Below are 19,935 nucleotides of genomic sequence, written 5' to 3'. Positions count from 1 at the left end.
AACTCCAGTGTAAAAGAAGCTTGTTAGTATTTTTTTTTCACAGCAAAGGATGATTACTTTTTTCATTTTGCTTTCAAACAATGCCCCAGGTTCCCTGGGCAGAGAGCAAGCATGCTGTGCTCAAAAATTTTATGCATTAGACAAGATGGATTTCATACTTTTAGATTATACTATCCCAAATTTGTTTTTCAGTCTTTGTTTTTCCCCTTTTCTGGCAGACAGGTTAAGGTGCATTTCTTGTCAATTAATAGTACCTCAGTGCTCTGCAGAGAACTGGTCTGGGGGAATATTAAAGGGTGGAATGTGAGCACAATGACCACAGTTTTTGTCATTCTTGCTTAAACCTCTTCAGTTTAAGCAAAATCCTCACTGAAGATAGCATATAATATGTCTTTAGCCAATCAGTAGTTTCATACAGGGCTCATAGTAAATACTTAACAAAAAGAATCTAATCAGCATAACTGATTGATATTAATCATGTGAAAATGGACATTTATCAAAATGTCAGAATATGGCCATTGCATCCCATGAAGTTTTAGACAGGAGATATTATATGTGATACTATAGGAAAATATGTAGGGAGCCCAAAGTATGTAACTATAAACTGTAAATAATGCTTTTTGCTTTTTTTTTTTATCCTTTCATATTCTTTTCCTGTCCTTTTCCAGTATGATCTAAGCTATGTGATTATTTGTGATGATTTTCTTTTGCAGGACTATCTTCTTCCATTTCTTTGTTTCTAGATCTCTTTTATCCACTTATACCTTTTCCTTCCCACTTACCTGTGTAATTGTAAGAAGTCCCTGTTTTTATGGAACAAAATTTTATAGAACTATTTTGAAGATATGAAATATTTCGAGGGTTCTCAAGATGTTATCATGCTGCCACTTACCTGAACACTAACTAAAATTGATTTTAGCTATCAGGCTAATGAGAAAACCTTACAGAGAGTTTTTCCACTGCTGGAAAGGACTAGCACAAGAATGTCTTATACACAATCAAACTTGGAGTCAGAGATGCCAGGCGAATGCAGCGGGAGTTGTTTGATCCATAACAGAATTGCTGCTGTTTGCAATTGAGAGAGCAGGGAAAATCTGTCTGCTTCACTTCTGCCTGGCTTGTGTCAAAGAGGAAAAGTTAAAGCAAGTGGGAGTGAAGTCATGTTTCCTCACTAAATTAAATACCACACATAGCAAGTCGGTGCAAGTTCAGTGAATTTTTAACGCTTGTGGTGGGGTTGTACATTTTCTGTGATTACTTTTTGATGTTACTGCACACTCAGTTTCCCACTGAAGGCATTATTTGACCACTGGTGTCAGCGTACATGTCTAGCTAAAGTTCAGGCCAGAACCAGAGCCTTCAGCCAAGATCTTCAATTCTAATTCAGTGGCTGACAGATACAGGTTTGGGTTTTTTAAACAAATCCCTGCCTTGTCTCATACCTGGTGCTATTGCCTGCCCCTGGGGTCACTGCTGCTGGAGCTGACAACCTACCACTTCTGAGACTAGTGTTGATGAGTCCTTGGATGTCATTAGCATATGTTAATTAATTAATTAATATTTGCATTTGACTTTCTGAAAATTCCTCTATGGACACAATGGTCAAAGCAGCATCTTTCATACCTTGCAGGTAGACTGACATTGAGAGAAGACAGCAGTGCTTAAATCCCCACCACAATAAAATCACAATGTGCTGAAAGCTTCGGAGAAAGGACTGACCATAAATGCTTTAATGGCTAAAATCGCTCTTGATGGTGCATTTAAATGGGGAAGTGGTGGGAGGAACACTTGAAGTGCTTATTCTGAAATATCAAAAAACTCAACATAGAATGCTCAGGGTGCTCCTTTCATCATTTCTTCACACTTTTTGTGTCCCACTTTTGAAATGAGAGAATGCAGCATTCATTCTTCATAAACTGGGAAAATTGATGTTTTGGATGCGTGTTAAAATTATGCCTGTGACTACTTCATCTTTTTTCCCTGTTTCTATGGCTCTAAACATGGCTCTGTATTAGTTCCTTCATGATTTTTACTTCTATTTTTCTGCTATTATTCATCAATCAAAAACATTAATTGCATTAGTTCATTCCTGTTCAGCCCTCCAGAAATTTTTCTTTCTCTCCTTATGTGGATATACTTTGATCAGGAAGTACCTACTTTGCATGCTGGCTGTCAAAATAAAATGGCACAAACACAGCATCTGCCTGCATCACAGAAGGCAGTTTGTTTCAAATACCATTCAATCCACAGATAAAAAGTCAGTGAGACATTATAGAACAAATGCATTTGTAGATGATTTCAAATGTTAAGTTCTTGGTATCCTACTTATAGGTATGTGCAGATGCAAAACTGGGGATTATTACAGGATTGGAATCACAGGATCACAGAATGGGTGAAGTTGGAGGTGACCACCTTTTTTAACTTTAAGTTGAGCATCATCAGGTATTCCAAATATTACGTGCAGGATCACAGCTTCTAAATATCTCAAGTTTCTCAAAGATGAAATAAAATTAACAGATATACCTATACAAATTTGATCCTTAGCTGATACTGTTCTAACATCTGTTAGCTGGCAAATGTCTTCTTAAAACAACAGTTCCTTTCTCAGAGAGGATTGAGTTAACTCCAGAATTATATATCATTGTGTTCAGAATTAATGCAGACTCTAGGGAGTATTATCTGACAGAATTTCCATCCCCAGCACCCTGAGCGAGGAATAGCCCTGAAGATAACAGTCCTGGAGGGCTCCAAAAGAAAAAATAAAAAGGGAGAAAATAAAGATCTTGGGTCACTAAGTTTTATTGCTTTTCTTATAGCAAGTAGTGATGTGCTGCCACAGGGCTCCTGTACTATTACACTATAATTTATTTTAACCAGTAATGGCCTTATTTGGGTTTTATATTTTACATTTTATATTTGGCAAAGTCAAGAGTATTAATGTAGATTAAATGCTGTTTCCCCTGTGTACTGCTCCTAAAGGCACAGAAAGAAACTGAATAGTATTGGTATGGGATATTTGTCTTTGTTGGGGAAGAATAGCTCTTAACAGGATTGCAGAAGTCCTGTAGAAATATCTGTACTTGCATATGATCCCAGATTCCAGCACTTGGAACTTGTATCTTTCTTGTTCAAAAGTGAGAGGAAAAATAATAGCCAAACCATGATGAGTGAAAAGGTTTAGTCAGACAAATTTAGCTTATGGTAGTCTTTCAAACTCTTTATCAGACCAGTGTTTTACATTGGTGTGTTGTACAGCCAGCAATAACTGCTCCTTCTGTACTAAAATGAAAATAGTAATATATGAGCTCTTGGTTTATCTTTCACAAAGCTGGCAAGAACAGATGCTAGTCCAGTAGTTAGATAGTATTCATTAGTAGTGTTAAATAGTATTTCATCATTGCCAACAAAACCTGAGCTCTTCAAATTAACAGAGCTAATTATCTAACAGCATTTTCATGTCTGTTCTATTACATAAACTGTGAAAAATGCAAATGTGTTGTATATTTAAAAACATGTCAACAATTGGCTTTATTATCTTCTCTTCCTTTTAATAAGTGTGACTTTTTCTTTAAAGAAAATGTTGCAGTGTCAAAAGTCTCTATAAAGTGGGTTGTTTTATATATACATATGCATTAATTACATGCACTGATTTCTTAACTAATATGAACTGAATACTAATGCAAGAAGGTAATTTGCATGTGCAACTTGGAATATTTCTTACTTAGAGGTGATGGAAGCACTAACAGGATAGTTCAGTTGCCCCCACCAAAACATCTAGGTCATGTTTTATCAAAGTAGTCCATAAAGCAGGAAGAGACAAAAAATGTTGTTATGGTAAATGATTTGGTTTCTACTTCTTGGACTCCAGAGTATTGCTTCTAGTAGTTAGGAACAATGTCTTGGTATTGGGTGCACTGGGCGTGTGTGACAAGGCTTTGGTAGCAAAGGGACTACAGAGGTGGCTGCCAGAAGCTTCCCCCATGTCTGACAGAGCCAGTGCCAGGCAGCTCCAAGACAGAGCTGCTGCTGACCAAGGCTGAGCCCATCACGGACAGCGGTAGCCCTCTGGGATAATGGATTTGTGAAGCAGGGAAAGAAACCCTGAAGAACTGCAACTGCAGCCAGAGAGAGGAGTCAGAATATGTGAGATACAGCCCTGCAGACACCAAAGGCAGTGGGAAGGAGGGGCAGGGGGTGCTCCAGGCATGGAGCTGGGATTCGCGGGCAGTGGTGCAGTCTGTGGTGAGGCAGCTGTGCCCCTGCAGGCTGTGAAAGTCCATGGCGGAGCAGAGATCCACCTGCAGCCCATGGAGGATCCCACAGTGCAGCAGATAGATGCCAAAGGAGGCTGTGACCCTGTGGGAAGCCTGGACTGGAGTAGGCTCTTGGCAGGGACCTGTGGGCTCATGGAGAGAAGAGCCCATGCTGGAACAGGTTGGCTGGAGGGACCTTTGGTCCCGTTGGGGACCCACATTGGAGCAGTCTGCTCCTGAAGGACAACCCTCTGGAAAGTATCTATGCCAGAGCAGTTTGTGAAGGCTGCAGCCTGTGGGACAGACTTATGTAACATAAGGTCATGGAGGGCTGTCTCCTGTGGGAGAGATCCCATGCTGGAGCAGGGAAAGAGTTTGGGGAGTCCTCCCACTGAGGAGGAGGGGAGGGGCAGAAGCAATGAATGGACAGCTGTCTCCTTTCCCTATCCCTCTGTGTGCCATTTGAGGGAAGAAGGTAGAGAATCAGGAATAAAATTAAGCCCAGGAAAGAAGAAGGAGTGGGTGGATGATATTCTTAAGATTTGGGTTTACTTCTGATTAGCCTGTTCTGATTTGATTGGCAAGAAATTCAAATATCCTCCCTGAGATGAGTCTGCTTTGCCTGTGACAGTAACTGGTGACTGATCTCTCCCTGTCCTTATCTCAACTCAGACACCTTTCCTCATATTTTCTCTCCCCTGTCCAGCTGAGAAGTGATAGAGCAGCCTTGGTGGACACCTGGCTTCACACCACAGCTTAGTTTCCAGGATCTGGGAAATAGAAAACAGAGCCTCTGCACAGCATGTTTGCTATTGCATATGGACATATTTCATAATTGCATGTCAATCTCCACATTTCACCTCTTATGCCTGACTTCGAGTCCAGTTTGCTGCTTTTTATACTGTAACCAGCATTGAGAATTATTTACTATCTTTAACTCTTCAGCACTAGCTGATTTTATTCTCATATATCAAAGTAATTAATATAAACAGGAACGTTTTAACAATAATAGTATGGATGGCTTGGTAGCAACCAAATAAAAATTGTCTGAAATAAGCCCCAGATTGAATCCTTCTTCTTATCAAAACTGAAACTCAGGAAAAAAACTAAAGTATATATTTTTCCACCATGTTCTATGATAGACAGGGGTAAACCCTGTGGAAATAAAATCGAGGTTTATAGTGCTAGTGGAGAATCATTGATGTAGTCCAGACAAAGTCACAGCCCACTTTCTGCGCTTCCATTAAGCAAAAAGTGGAAATATCTGGCATGCAGAAATGGGTTGGTAACCCTTGTATGCCCCAGTGGTCTAAATGTGCTCTCACATGGGGCATCACAGAGATGGTGGCTGTAGAGGCAGCAGAGTCAATGAAAGAAAAAGTATCCCAAGAGGCATAATTACCACCAGTACTGTAGAGAAATGTGTCCTATATGTCCTTATAACAAAGAAAAAAGGTTTTCATAAGAAAATTTTTGTTTCTGGTATATTATACAACTTAAATGGTTTCTGGTTTAGGCAGAAAAATAAATAATCTTAGAATGAAAAAATGCTATTCACTCACAAAATGAGTCCCCCTATAACAGGGAAAATTTTGAGGATATCACATCTCTGCTCAGAAAGACTAGCAGTGTATTCATCAGACTAGTACATAAGATTTTTGTTACCATGGCTGCATATAAGGTCTTTAAAAGATTTCTAACTCGGAATGCATTAAGATCCTCTAGGTAATATTAGAGAAAGACTGCTGGATTCCTCTGAGTGGTGGAGTTCCACCTACCTGGCAGCAAATCATCATCAATCATTTCCACTCCATCTGTGAATGTTTTCCTTCGCAGAATTTCAAAATGTTTCTATAAATGGCCTTAGTAGGAAAGTTACGCTGATAGTGTGGAGATCCCTTAGTGCATTTAGTTGAAAACACTGTGGATGACTCAAGAAGCACGAGATCTGACCTTGAACAAATCTTTGGGGTTAAGCTCCATGATCAAGTTACTGAGCCATATCAGAGGTCTGATAATATTCAAACTTCCCTGTATTAACTCAGGCCAAATTCGAGGATATTCAAGCATATTCAAGTGCAGTGTGAAGTTTCCCACCTCAGCTTAAGTGCAAAAACATGACAATAAGTGTCATGGAGGAATGTCTGTGGCTAGCAATTAGTAGATAGCATGCATAATTGCTTTCTTGTTGTATATTCTTCCTGGTAAATAACCATGATTAAGGGGGGCAGGCAGACATCTCATATATCAAAACATTTTCATTATTTGCTTCTCAGATCATAAAATTTTTAGGTTATCCTTTTGACATTCCAGATAAAACTAAAATGCTGACAGCGAGGCATGGCAGTTTAAGTCTTTATTCCCACAGGGAATGTGTAACAGAGCACACTCAGATTCTCTGTTTACTCCTTCTGGATGTTGCACTTTGCACCATTTCTGTGCTTCACCTTGGTGATCTTCATTTCCCAAACACAGATTTTTCACAGGACTATTTCCCTGCTTTCACCAACCTTGTCTCAGCTTTGAGTCTTTCTGAACATGTCTGCTGCCAAAGTTGCATACCTGGATCATTTACACTTTGTGCACATTTTCTGTTAGTTGTCTTCTCTGTGCTTCACCCATAGAACTTTCCTAGGTCCCATACATGAAGATACCTTTGTTTCCTCTGGACTCCCCCTGCAAAGTATCCCTTTTTTGCTTGTTCGATAGCAAGTTAGAAATTTTTATAAGAATTTCCTTTTTTCTGCCTTTGTTTTTCTATCCTTTCAAGATAGAAGTTGACTTACAATTTCATAAAAACATGCATAGTTTATTTTTCAGTTGTCTTGATAAGCGTTCCTAGGCATAAAGGGAGCTTTTTATCTAAATATGCTCTTGCCACAAAGAGTTTATTTGCTTTCCTTGCTTTTTGTTTTGTTTTCTCAGAAAAGCCCAACTTTGGCAGGAAGCAAGCTAGTATGTGTTGAAGGCTGGAATGAGCAAAGAATTTGGACCCTCAGGGAAGCTTTGCATTCATTTTATAGTGAGGTCTGCTGCTTAGCTGGCCTGTCTTTAGTGTATGCTGTGTGTATCGTCCTTGCACACAAAGAAGAAACAGGATTTCTGTCAAAATGGCTTAGCTCAAGTTAAGATAACAACAAACAAGGAAAGAACAAAAGTTAGATATCCACAAGAGAGATAGTGTTTGTGTGTCTCCACTGATAATCTAATTAAATTGGAGGCAAAATTGCTAGTTTCCACCACTTTTTAAAAAATCAAAGCTGTAGCAACACAAGAAATAAGTGTCTCAGTTCAGAGTTAGATAGTGCATACTAATTAGTTCTTTTTCATGACTGACAGCCACAGCTTCAAGGCTTTAAAGAAAGGCTGATTTTATTTATTACTCATCTTAGAAGTAACCGTCCTGGCCCATATGTGCCATCTGACTGGCTTCCTTGGCATAGAGGAAATGAGCATTACCTAGCTAAGCACTTGTGAGGTGGATCAAGGCACAGCTCAGAGGTCATGATCAGTGGAGTAGAGCCCAGCTGGAGGCCTGCAGTCAGTGGCGTTGCCCAGGGATCAGTTCTGGGTTTGCCTAATTCAGCTTGTGTATCAATGACCTGGACAAATGGAGAGAATGTACCCCCAGCATGTTGATGATGATGATGATAATACAAAACTGGGGGAGTGGCTGATACAGCTGGAGGCTCTGCTGCCATTAAGTGGGACCTGGATAGGCTGGAGAGCTGGGTGGAGGGAAACCAAATGAGGTTCCACAAGGGCAAGTGCAGGGTCCTGTGCCTGGGCAGGAATAACCGCAAGTACCAGGGCAGGCTGGGGCTGACCTGCTGGAGAGCAGCTCTGCAGAGAAGGACCTGGGAGTCCTGCTGGGTGACAAGCTGGCCATGAGCCAGCAGTGCCCTTGTGGCCAGGAGGGACAATGGGACCCTGGGGTGCTTTGGGAAGAGTGTGGCCAGCAGGCTGAGGGAGCTGATCCCCCCCTGCTCAGCCCTAGCCAGGCCGCATCTGCAGTGCTGTGCCCAGTGCTGGGCTCCTAGGTACAAGAAAAACAAGGAGCTACTGGAGAGGGTCCAGCAGAGGTCACAGAGATGATCTGGGGTCTGGAGCATTTCTTTTATGAGGGGAGACTGTGGGAGCTGGGCCTACTTAGTCTGGAGAAGAGAAGAATGAGAGGCATTCTCATCAATACATATAAACACCTCTAAGGCGAGTGCCAAGAGGATGGTGTCAGATTCTTTTCAGTGGTGCCCAGTGACAGGACAAGGAGCAAATGGCCATGAACTGAAATGCAGAAAGTTTCACTTCAGCATGAAGAAGAACTTCTTTACATTGAGGGTGGCAGAGAACTGGAACAGGCTGCCCAGGGAGGTCATGGAGTCTCTCTCTCTCTGGAGACGTTTAAAACTCACCAGGACAAGTTCCTCTGTTATCTGCTGTTGGTGACCCTGCCTTGGAAGGGTGAATTGGTCTACATGATTTCCAGAGGTCCCTTCCAATTCTAAGAATTATGTGATTCTGTAATTTTATTAACTTAATTTTTGGGCCTTGAAGTGTCTGAGTAAACAGCTCCACTCTTTTAATGAAACCATTTTTCAAACTCTAGCTGTGGAATATGCAACAACAATTACATCCAGTCTGGTGCTGGACATTACATACTCATGATCTGTTCTCATTTAAGAATTTAAAATCTATTTCTATTTCAAGAACTGGAAATGGTAAAGCAAGATAGATATTTTTTACCTATTAGTTATTAATATTTATAGTTATTAGTAGCAATTAGTCATTAATAATAGACTTTTTTATGATGTATTTTCAGTTTCTGTTTGAGGATGATTACATCTTTTTAGTTATTTGTATTCAATTCAATACACTTTTGAGTATATAAATCAGCCATTATTTCTTTAATCCTAAATTATTTGTTGATAAAAAGGAATCATTAAAATTCATTAAAAATTAAATGTAGATATAAGAAGAGCTAAAGTTTTTTCTACTTACAATTGTAAGTTATCTTTTATTTTAAAACAAGGGAATAATTTTTCTGGGCATTTCATTTTTCATACAAACTTCATTTTTGTGAAAATAAATTTTACCCCTAATGGAAATAGTGAAGCTGATATGTCAAATTCTTGTCTTCTCATGCAGTTGATGAATACTGCAATGTTAAACTTTCAAGATATTTCACCAGTGACATGACAGCATGAACTTCTATCTGGGAAAAAGTACTTTTTATAAATGGCAGTGAAGTCAATGAAGTTTCGTTTTTGAAGGGAATTCTACATGGTTAATATACAACATTGATTCTTATCTAAAAGGCAGAAATTGCATAGTGAGCAAAGGCAGTGGGAAACCATTGTATGAATTTGGGACATTTTGAAAAATGTCTGGCAATAGTCGTGGGAAAAGCTCTATGACTTGAACAGAAATTCTACCTTCAATTAAAGCAAGAACTTTCACTGCTGATCTCTGAATCCAGCTTGTCCTAGGCCAAAAGCTGAGCTCACACATTCCTCTCTGTTTGCTCTCCTGGTTCTCGAGCCAGATCTGCTGATGGTGATAGTTGAAAAAGCTGCTGCAGTTTTTAAAGAATTTTTAAAATTGCAATTATTTGCAGAACTGTTTATCTAGTGGTGTCACTGTCTGTCCAGTTATATCATTCTGTAATAATGTATGAAAAAAATGCACTTTCCTATTTCAGTAAAAGCACTTCATGCATTTTAATGCATTGAATCCTTAAATATCTTAAAGCATAGGTTAATGACATCTCTGTTTCAAAGTTGAAAAACACAGAAATAGATCTGCATTTTTCAAGCACCCGCAGACTGCAAGTCTCTCATAAAAAACTTGAAATATACAAAATCAGTGACATTTTTCTGACAGTGAAGGTCATACCAAGTTGGTAGGACTGCACTTCTTAACTGCGACAGTACCAGGAAAAAGGAGGCCCAGACCTTTGTCCTGCCTTTCCTTGAAAGTGATCTTAGGGCATGTAAAAGTTATTAAAATGTTATTAAATTGGTTATTAATTGATCAACCATGTATGCTTTGAGCATAGAGAAATTAACAAGACATTAGCAAGGCCAAACCTCCTAAATTGGAGCTTTATAGGGACAGTTATCTGACATCTAGAAGGGCCATAGAGATAATAGCTTTTTGTCCTACAGACTTTGTTCGGACTATAAATAGAACAAGACAAGTCTTGTTTCAGCTCATGGGCTTATCTGTTCCTGTTGGCCAGATATGTAAAGGTTTTGCTTTTATGGCAAAACCCTTAAGCTTCAGAGAGCACCCTTTCCCTGTCCCCATCTTCATCATTCTTAGGAGTGCTTCTATTTTAGTCTATGTTTCCTTGTTCAGGAAAGACTGAACCTAACCCTAATGAGGCTACTCATCTTGCTTTATAACTGGAATAGAATAGAACAGAAAAATAGATGGGACTAGCCTGGACTAGACTAGACTAGAAGGTCTAAACTCAGATTTTCACTTTACTTCAGAGTAATGGAGCAATGCTCTGAGGAGATGAACAGGAGAACCTTACTACGGCAAAGGGATTAATCTCCTTGAGAGACAGATTATTCATAAGAAGTTTAAATGGAAGAAAGAGAGTTTTATGCTAACAATTTTTGCTGCTTTCTCTTGGTTCAGATGTGCCAAGTAACAACTGCTTAATTCTTTGGGGCATTGAGTCCTGTTAAACTTCAAGTCGAGCTAGGGGAATTCAGCACTTTAAAAAATGATGCCCACAATTCTCCTTCACCTCCAGTTTTGAGCAGCTGTGTGCAGACCATCCTTCACTAGCCAGGGAAGCCCTCCCGGGGCGGCTGCTGGCAATGGCTTTCCAGCCCTGGTGTGACGTGTCCAGCACAGCTGAGGCTGGCAGGCAGGGCAGTGTGCTGTGCAGGGGTGAGGTGGCAGTGCCACAGCCCGGACTGGTGCCTCAGCCAGGGACAGACCCTGCTCTGGCAGGCAGGGGGTGGTTGGGGTTTGCATGGTGAAAACAGGCAGCTAAGTCCATCAATGTTAATCATGCCCCATTGCCTGTTTTTTCCCCCATTTCCTTGTTTTTATCTCTGTAGGATTTTTCATCCTCTGAAACCAACAAAAAGATCATATTTTCCTTCAGTTTCTGAAACCCCATCCTTTTTTCCAGACTTTCCATTTCACGCTGTTTGAATTTTATTAAGATCTCTTTACAAAAGAGCAGAGTACTGGCTATATGATGCCCTGAGGGAGCTGAAAGGCTGTTGCCATAATGCCACAAAACTCTGGGGACATTTTATTTCCACCAGAAGCTCTTTGGAGGACTCTGTCTAAGGATATAATATGTCTTAAATGTTTACAGCAGGGATCTTGATCTCCATTGGAATTTAATACAAAAAGCTCTTTTTTAAATCCCTTAATTAGCACATCACATTAACACTGATTAAATAATACTTATCTATAAAATGGATTTTATTTTCTTTCTATTTTTCAATGAAGAAAACTGGTATTATTCCAGAACTATGGATAATATTGTTAATCATGTATTCTTAAGACTGTGAATTTTGTTTTCAATATCTTAGCTGATCGTTACAAAGTATTTTCACCAGGTATTTTTCAGAAACACCTCTGTTTACTGTTTCTGCCTCCGATACTTTCTGTTCTTCCCAAACAGAGACATGCATAAATTCTTTGTACAAGGCTCACAGTAGCATGTCTCCTCCAGTGAACAGGAAAAGATTTTGTAAGTGTTAATAAGGTTTTTTTTCACTGATCAACCTTGAAATCAGAAGCAACTGCTAAACTCTCAGCAGTCCCATATATAGCACAACAGCCCCATTCAGATAACCTTTTAAATGAAATTGTTTAGGAAGCAGTATCCTAATTTGACAAAAAGATAAGACTTATGAAATAAAGTACTGTCTTTTCAAAAAGCTGCAGTATAATTGTGTGTGCACGTAATATAGTAGGACATATATTTAAATTATTATTTAAAGTAATATAGATCTGTATGTTCATTTGATGGGAATTTTTTTTTGTAAAATTTAATGCATGAATAATCATACAGAATATGAGATGCAAATTCTAAAGATAATATTTAAAAACCCATTTGAATCTTGAACTATTTGGGACACATTTTTCTAATTTTTTTTTTTTTTTTTTTAATTCTGTAAGTTTTGGGCTTTATGGGACCATGCTGCAGGAGCTGGGATATTAACAAAATTTGGTTTCTTTAAAACTAATGTAAATGTCCAAAACAATAAAGGAATCTGATGCTTTAAGGCAAATTAAAATCTCTCTATTGTTGATGCATGTTTTGCATCAGTGACTCAAGTAAACATTTTTCTGTCACAGATAACTGAAAATCTTTACAGGAGGTATCAGACCAAATAAAAAGGATTTTTGAAATTCCATTTCTGAAACTGCAAGTACTCTATAAAAAATATGTAAATCAGATGCTGATAATATAATGGAACTACTAATATAAATACATTGCATTGCACCACTGGTTAACAGCATGTACATCTTCCAAATAATGGTCACACAGCAATCTAACATTATTTCTTACTCCTATTTCCTGTATTTCCCAGACGTTTTTGTCATTGTATTTACTGTGTACCATTCTTCTTTCTCTGAATAATGCTGCAGTGATATCACAGATGAGGATAACAGCAGTTGCTCCCTCAAAACAAGAAAGTAAATTTTCTTTCTGGATGGGGTTTTTTTTCATTATTTAATCTTCTTTTACAACTGTTCTTATTCTCACATGGACTGAATGGCTTTTGTTATTATCAGGATAACTTTGGATGCTGCCTCACATAAATATACTGACAGAGGTAGTAATAATTTAACCCTTTAAATGCTGTCTTTCAATGCATCATCTTTGTAGTGATTAACCATAATGGCATTTTTAGTTGATCAGTGTTCTCTTAAAATGTCAGCTTTTCAAAGTCACAATGTACTATGTATTTCTGGCGTCAATTGGTTAAGATAATTAAATTTAGCTCACACTTACTGGTGAAGACATTTTGAAAAAATGACAGAAATATCTGACTCTATTACCTCAAGTTTTTATTCCATGCTAAAGCTTCTTTTTCACTATCCAGATGATGATTAAAACTGAATTTAAAAAATATGTTAATGAAGTTCTGCCCATCTCTTGGAATATGTTTTTCTCCAATGCTACAAATAACTGTAGGTGTTTGGTGTTTGGAATTTCAGAGCTTAACTATGTCTCTAAAGTTGGCGTTTGCTACTGTAAGGTATGCACTTTTTATAATAGTTAGATAAAAATTACACAATACTCATTGTTTTCTTTCCATTCTGCTTAAATCTCCCTGCAGGATGTGTGACACAGGAGAAGGGCTGTTCACCTTTCAAACACGAGAAGGAGAAATGATATATCAGAAGGTCCATTCTGCAACACTGGCAATAGCTGAGCAGCATGAAAGATTAATGATGGAAATGGAGCAGAAGGCAAGGGTAAGGTCCTTCTACCAAAAGTCTTTAAACTTATAAAAATTGGTAATAAACCAAAGTCAGTGAATTCAACTGTAACGATAGTATCAGCTGTGTGGCTAAGACAAAACAGACTTTCAGATTTGTGTACTTTCATGGCTGGGGATCCTTGGTTGGTTCTGTACAATGTTCTTTTGTAGATGGTTTTTTGGATGAGGGGATACCATTAGACAAGAGGTCCATGGTCACCTTCTCTGAAACTGGGGCTCTGTTACTTAAAGATTAAACCTTTAGCTATTGTGTTGACTACCAATGAATGATTTTTAATTGCTCCTCATGACCTCACAAGTAGAATAAAACCCAGTATAAACACTTCTAGGTGACAGAAGACATGTTTTGTTTTTTCTTAACCCCTGAAAGAAATTATTTTATAATTTCTACATTATAAGTAGCAATGCAGTTGAGTTCAAATGGAGCTATTTTATTATTTTGTGTTCAGAATTTCCAGTTTGTACAAGTTGTGTTTAAGTGACTACTGCGGAAAAATTTAGAAATCTTTTAAGACAGCAAGAGAAAAGCTTTCCCTGTTTGCTTAGAAGTAGAAATAATCTTTAATGGTTGCTCTGGGAAATTGACTTTCAGGCCAGGGAGCCTAGTCTGCATGCTTTTCTTCTGGGATGACCATGAGTCTCTGCATTTCTTCTTCCGTAGACAGAAATTTCAGGTTAATTGTGGCATTTCCTTCTTTTCCTTATCCACACTGTATGTGTCTCCAGTCATGCAAACATGATTTATATGGATCTATCCCCCACACTCCACCAGTGTCAAAACACCTTTCTCACTCTGCTGAGACAAAGCTCTTGCAAGGACCAACCTAAGACCCCCAGTGTTCAACTAGTCTTAATTACTCCTCAGAGAAGTCAGAGAACCAGAGAATGTTAAGGGATGGAAGTAGGCCTTAAAGATCATCTAGTGCCAACTTCACCCACTGTGGGCAGAGACACAATTTTCCTTATTCATTGAAAAATAAACTAGAAAAAGAATTAGATTTCCATGTCAAAAGTCTGCTGTGTTGAATGTTCCTCTCAGACTTTCCATGTCTGTAAGGAGAACCTGAACTGGGAAGCCATAAAAAAGCCTGGTTTTGGTGCTTTATGAAAAAAGAAGTTGGATTTTTCCACAAAATTAGACAAAGTAGGAGCCTGTGGAGGTGCACAATAGTGGAGGTGCACAAAGTTTGGACAGGAAACGCAGGAAGAGGAGAATTTACAATCAAGATTAATAAGGCACAATTGCTGGAAAGTCCAGCACAAGGTAGAATAAATGGAAGACAATTTGAAGAAGTAGATCTGCTGGCAAAAAACCACTGCATTCTGCTGGGCAGAAAATGATTGAATAAGGGGGGAAAAGCAGGAAAAATGCATCATTATTTATAACGTGTTTGCTTTTAAAGTGTCTACACCAGTAACAGAAATTAGAACATTTTCATGCTGCCATAATAAATGCTTAGACCAGGATCATACAAGATTTTCCTTTTACAGAACCATCACTTTCAGCTCTTCCACCCATCAATTAGCAGCTCTGCTGCTTTACAAAGCCATTTCCATTCTGCCATCAGATGACTTCCTTGAAACCATATTTATGAGGGCTGTGGCCATATGGTACGCAATATCCAACTCCGAGCGAGAGGGCTGAGAAGCAGCAATGACTCATCAGCCACACCGTGTGCGATGCACTTGTCTCCTGGACAAGGCTGTGCTGTGATTGCACACGGAGATCAGGAGAGGCTCACAGAGGCTGCTGTGTAAAAGAGGCTGGAAAACCTGTTGATTTTACGCTTCAGCTAATAAACTAATGTTAGTTTGGAATTGGAAACTCTGCTGCTTCTGACTGGTAGGGGGCTGAACATTTCAGGGATCATCTGTGTCATCTGCAACACTTGAGTTTTATTCATATTAGAAACAAAAACTAAAATGTCAAATAGACTAAGTACATGTTACATTCCATTTATCGAGTGTTTTTGTAGCTAATTCCAACAATTTCACCAAACACCTATGTGTATTTTTTCCATAAGATCTGAAATTGAAATACAAGCAAAAGAATATTTTAAATCAGGGATTTAGTGGGTCTTCCCAAAGATTGACATTTGATCTTTTTTATCTATAGATCTACACTTGGGGAATTTTGCTCTTTTCTGGCCCTTTCTGTAACAAACAGCTCAAGTTTAACAGTGTTGAATTAAATTGCATATAGATATAGATATAGATTAGATAGATACAGATACAGATACAGATACAGATACAGATATAGATATAGATATAGATATAGATATAGATATAGATATAGATAGATATAGATATATCATAGACATAGACATAGACATAGACATAGACATAGACATGTGTGTATATGTATATATATGAGAATTTTTTAAAAATAAAGGCGAATGCTATAAGGCGAATGCTATATCCATTATTGTACAAGTCAGAAAAAGAAAAGATATGCAACAGTAATCATTGCTTCATCCTTCCAATCATTAGAACTAATACTCCTGCAAATATTTATATTCTGTCCTAAATGTTGATAGGTTTTAAGTAATGAATACACTGAAGTTTCATTTAATTTTACCAGATAATAATATCTAGTCTAAAAAAAAGTAGTATAATCTAGTATAAAAAATGAATACAGATTATAAAAGAAATTAAAGTGATTTTTTTACTAGAGAAACCTTGATAAACTATATAGATTATGATTACCTTTTGAAGTAAATATACAAAATACATCACCATGAGAATACAAAAATAGCCCAAAAAAACCAAAATAAAAAACACACACAAAAAAAAAAGCCCAGAAACAAATTCTGGTAGAAGAATAAAGGTATTGCCTTTAGGCAAATGCAGGTATTTAGGTATGGCCTGTGCCTGAGCCACAGGACACATTTGCTCTATTTATGGAAGTCCCTCCATCAAAAATTGTTTCAGAATGCTAAATAATAAATTCATTTTTATGCTAAAAAATCTTTTGCTAGGACCAAGCAACATGCTGGATAACTGTTAATAAGAGAGAGACATGAGAAGAAAACTAATTCTTCCCATTACCTTTGAAAGTGCATGGGCTGGAAGCAAAAATGTTCTGTGGCAGCTTGTACAGTACCAAATCTGCCTCTTTGTCACCTCTAGCAGGAGAAGCCAAGCCAGTTTAAGCAGGCAGTCATGTGCACACTTTCATCTTCTGCCCATTTTCCTTTCGAATTATAACACTGGAAGAAAGACCTGAAATATGAGATCAGTAGTCACTGGCATGGGTGTGGATTTGAGCTGGTTATTGGTTTTGCTGAGATCAAAGCAGACTGGATTTTATTCCAAAAATTCAGCAAAGTTGACATTGATCTAATTTAGCTCAGGTGGTTTTCTTAATTGAATTTGAAATGTCGCATTGGCAGAGCAATAGTGCTTTGTGCTTGCTTTGTTTGGGACAAAAAAAAAAATGGTTCAATGATAGTACTTAAATTGAAATTATTTTCAGGGAAATGTTACCTGCATATTCATTTTTTTCAATCTTTATTTTTTCAATGGATCACTGTAATACAGATGATAATTCTGTTTTGTAGGGTTTTTTGTGGGAGAGAGAGCGATATTGCAGTGGGTTTTAGTGATTTTAGTTCCAAGATGACAAATTTAAAAGAACAATGACAGTCTTTCTCTTTACATGCTTTTATTTTGCGCTGTTGTGTTACCCACATGAGAGTGTCAGTTACTTTCCTTTTATCATCTGAACAAACCTCCTGTTTTTTTCCTCTGTCCCTCCCCATTTCTGCCCTCTGACTCCTTGTTTGTTTAATTTTGGATTTTTTTCCTTTGTAGCGTTTAGAAGTCTGTTGGTCTTGAAATTACTGTGCAAAAAAAAAAAAAAAAAGTGTTAGCCTCGGGAATGACCTGTATCCCCCCGCTGGCTGCAGTCCGATGTTGAGCCTGGAAGATGCATGTCTGGGTGTCTAACAGCCAGCTCCATCACCCCTCCCCAGTCCCCAGACTGGACTGCAAGCTCCTTCCACTTCCTTTCTCTTAACCTAGGTGCTTATCTGACTGAGCCAATTCAGTTTACTAGTTTGGCAAAAAAAAGAAACCAACAAAAAAGCAAAAAAACCCAAACACCTGCCTAAAAGGGGCAGGCTTCTTCAGGCTTACCGAACTGAACTGGCTTACAGAGTCAGCAGCAAACCATTGGCTCTTCTCAGTTGTCCTGTGCTAAGGAGAGAAAGAAAAACAATAATTCATCCCCCATAAATGCTTCATCTAAAAGAAGGCTGAGTATCCTCCTCTTTGCCATCAGGAGGTGATGTTGGGTTTGGTGATCTTTTTTTAAAGAATTGGTATTCAGATGGTTTTTACATATGAGCATATGAGCATTTGTTCTCAGCAGCACTTGTCTGTCTAACCTCTACACCAGGATGACAACATGGCATTGGAATTTTAATCTCTAATTTTCCTTTCTAATGCCAGCTTTGATCTTGTGCCATTTAACTTCCACTGAAAACACTTCTAATGCAGCTTCTGCCCTCACTGTTGTTGAAGGGTAGAAAATGGCAGGTTAAGATCTGTAGATTTCCTATGTTAGGACTACACATATGAGGGAGGAATTCTGAGGAAACACTTATACACTTGTAGCTCTACAAATTACTTCTTTCAAGAGCTGCCAGTAAAAACTTATTGTGTATTTGCAAAAGAATAAAAATTTACAATATGTAAAACAATAAGCCTAAATAAGATAGCACTAAAGTTGATGTTAGCCAGCTGAACTTAATCAAACATCAGTAAGACGGAAGTGTAAATGCAGGAATAAATTATGATGGCCCAAGTTTCATAACTTATTATCTTTGGAACTTTCCTATAACATTTATTTTACTTTAGACAGCAGAGCTGAAAGCCATTTTAGATTGTGATCTTTTTAACATTTCCCAGAAGATAAACACCCTTATGAAACATTGCCTCGGTATATTTCTATTCTCATTATTTACAAGTCTTGTCTTTAAAATTCAACTTAATATAAGTGAAAGAGTCATCATGATAGATTTCTGTTATTAAAAAAGAAGATAATATCAAGGAGTTTATGTATTATATCTTTAAAATACATTATTAGCAGGGAAATAATGAATCTACCAAAGAAGACAAATATCAGGCAATGAAATGGGCTTAGGAAGGTGTTAGAAGAGAAAGGTAGTTAAAAAAAAAGACTGAGAGTAATTTCATTTTTCTTATAAGGAACAGTGTGAGGAGGGTATTTCACAAGACTGGTCTGATAAATATAAATCAGTATTGTCAGAGTATTAATGAAAATGTAAATAGAGTTAAAAATATTAATGCAAATTGTCTTAGAAACATGGAAAAAAAACCCTGTGAGGCTGAAAGAAATAATAGCATGAGTTAGTTAATGAACTTTTAATTTTTCTTTGTCCTGTAAGTCTGTACTCTCTTTATGTGTTTCAAACCTGGTCACAAGCTAAATGCATACTCATCAAACAGTACAGGATCAAATATTAACAGACACATCAAATATTCTAAATTTTAACATGATGGTTTCAATTTGAAGTATTCGACTTTTGCCACTGCATCTTCTGAGCATTGACTGGTTTACAGTTTTTATTGATGTCTTTTTGCAATGGTGTGCCTATCACCTACTATTTCAAGTTGTAAAGTAGGGGAATTTCAGAGAGATAGTACTGGATGCTGCTGACCCAATAAATATATGAAACATTTAGCTAAATACATTTTATATATCTTTTGGGCTTAATTTCACCACTGTAATTTACTTTGTATAACAAAGTTCTTTTATGTTGTAATTCTGCCTAAGTCTTTTTAAGTTGATTCAATTCCTGAAGGAGAAACAGGAGAATAAAATTTTACAGTTCATCCAAAGATTATCCCATGCCATGACACATTGGTCTCTTAGTATGTTTTCTTCTCTTTCCAATTTATATGTAAGCTTAAGTTCTGAGATTCTGAATGCATATGATGATTCATGAACTCATGTACTTTATGCAAGCTAAAGCATTGCCTCAGGTCAGCTATTCATGCATACTTAGCTGAATATTGTTCTGTACTTGCCATCTGAAACTATGTACGGGTGCTGCTGTATAATGCGTGCCTAGAGATTTTATAACCCTGTCAAACCTGGCTGCTTTATTGCAATACAGAGATGGTGAGGTGCTTACTTGGTTTGCATGGGTGCTGTGAAGCTTATATCT

At 37.8% G+C, this 19,935-nt stretch overlaps 1 protein-coding gene across 1 annotated transcript in view; it reads left to right on the top strand.

Annotated features, from left to right (window-relative positions):
• The window catches only part of DOK6 (docking protein 6), a 203,054-nt gene that overhangs the window by 166,470 nt on the left and 16,649 nt on the right, over positions 1–19,935 (top strand). Inside the window, exon 6 of the mRNA XM_059469020.1 lies at positions 13,577–13,715. Within this exon, the coding sequence (XP_059325003.1) occupies positions 13,577–13,715 (139 nt within the window). The remainder of the gene's footprint in view (positions 1–13,576; positions 13,716–19,935) is intronic.

The sequence above is a fragment of the Ammospiza nelsoni genome, chromosome 1 (assembly GCF_027579445.1).
Source record: "Ammospiza nelsoni isolate bAmmNel1 chromosome 1, bAmmNel1.pri, whole genome shotgun sequence".
Classification (NCBI taxonomy): Eukaryota; Metazoa; Chordata; class Aves; order Passeriformes; family Passerellidae; genus Ammospiza; species Ammospiza nelsoni.
Note: the sequence above shows the minus strand (reverse complement) of the source record. Positions and strands in the feature narration are given on the sequence as shown.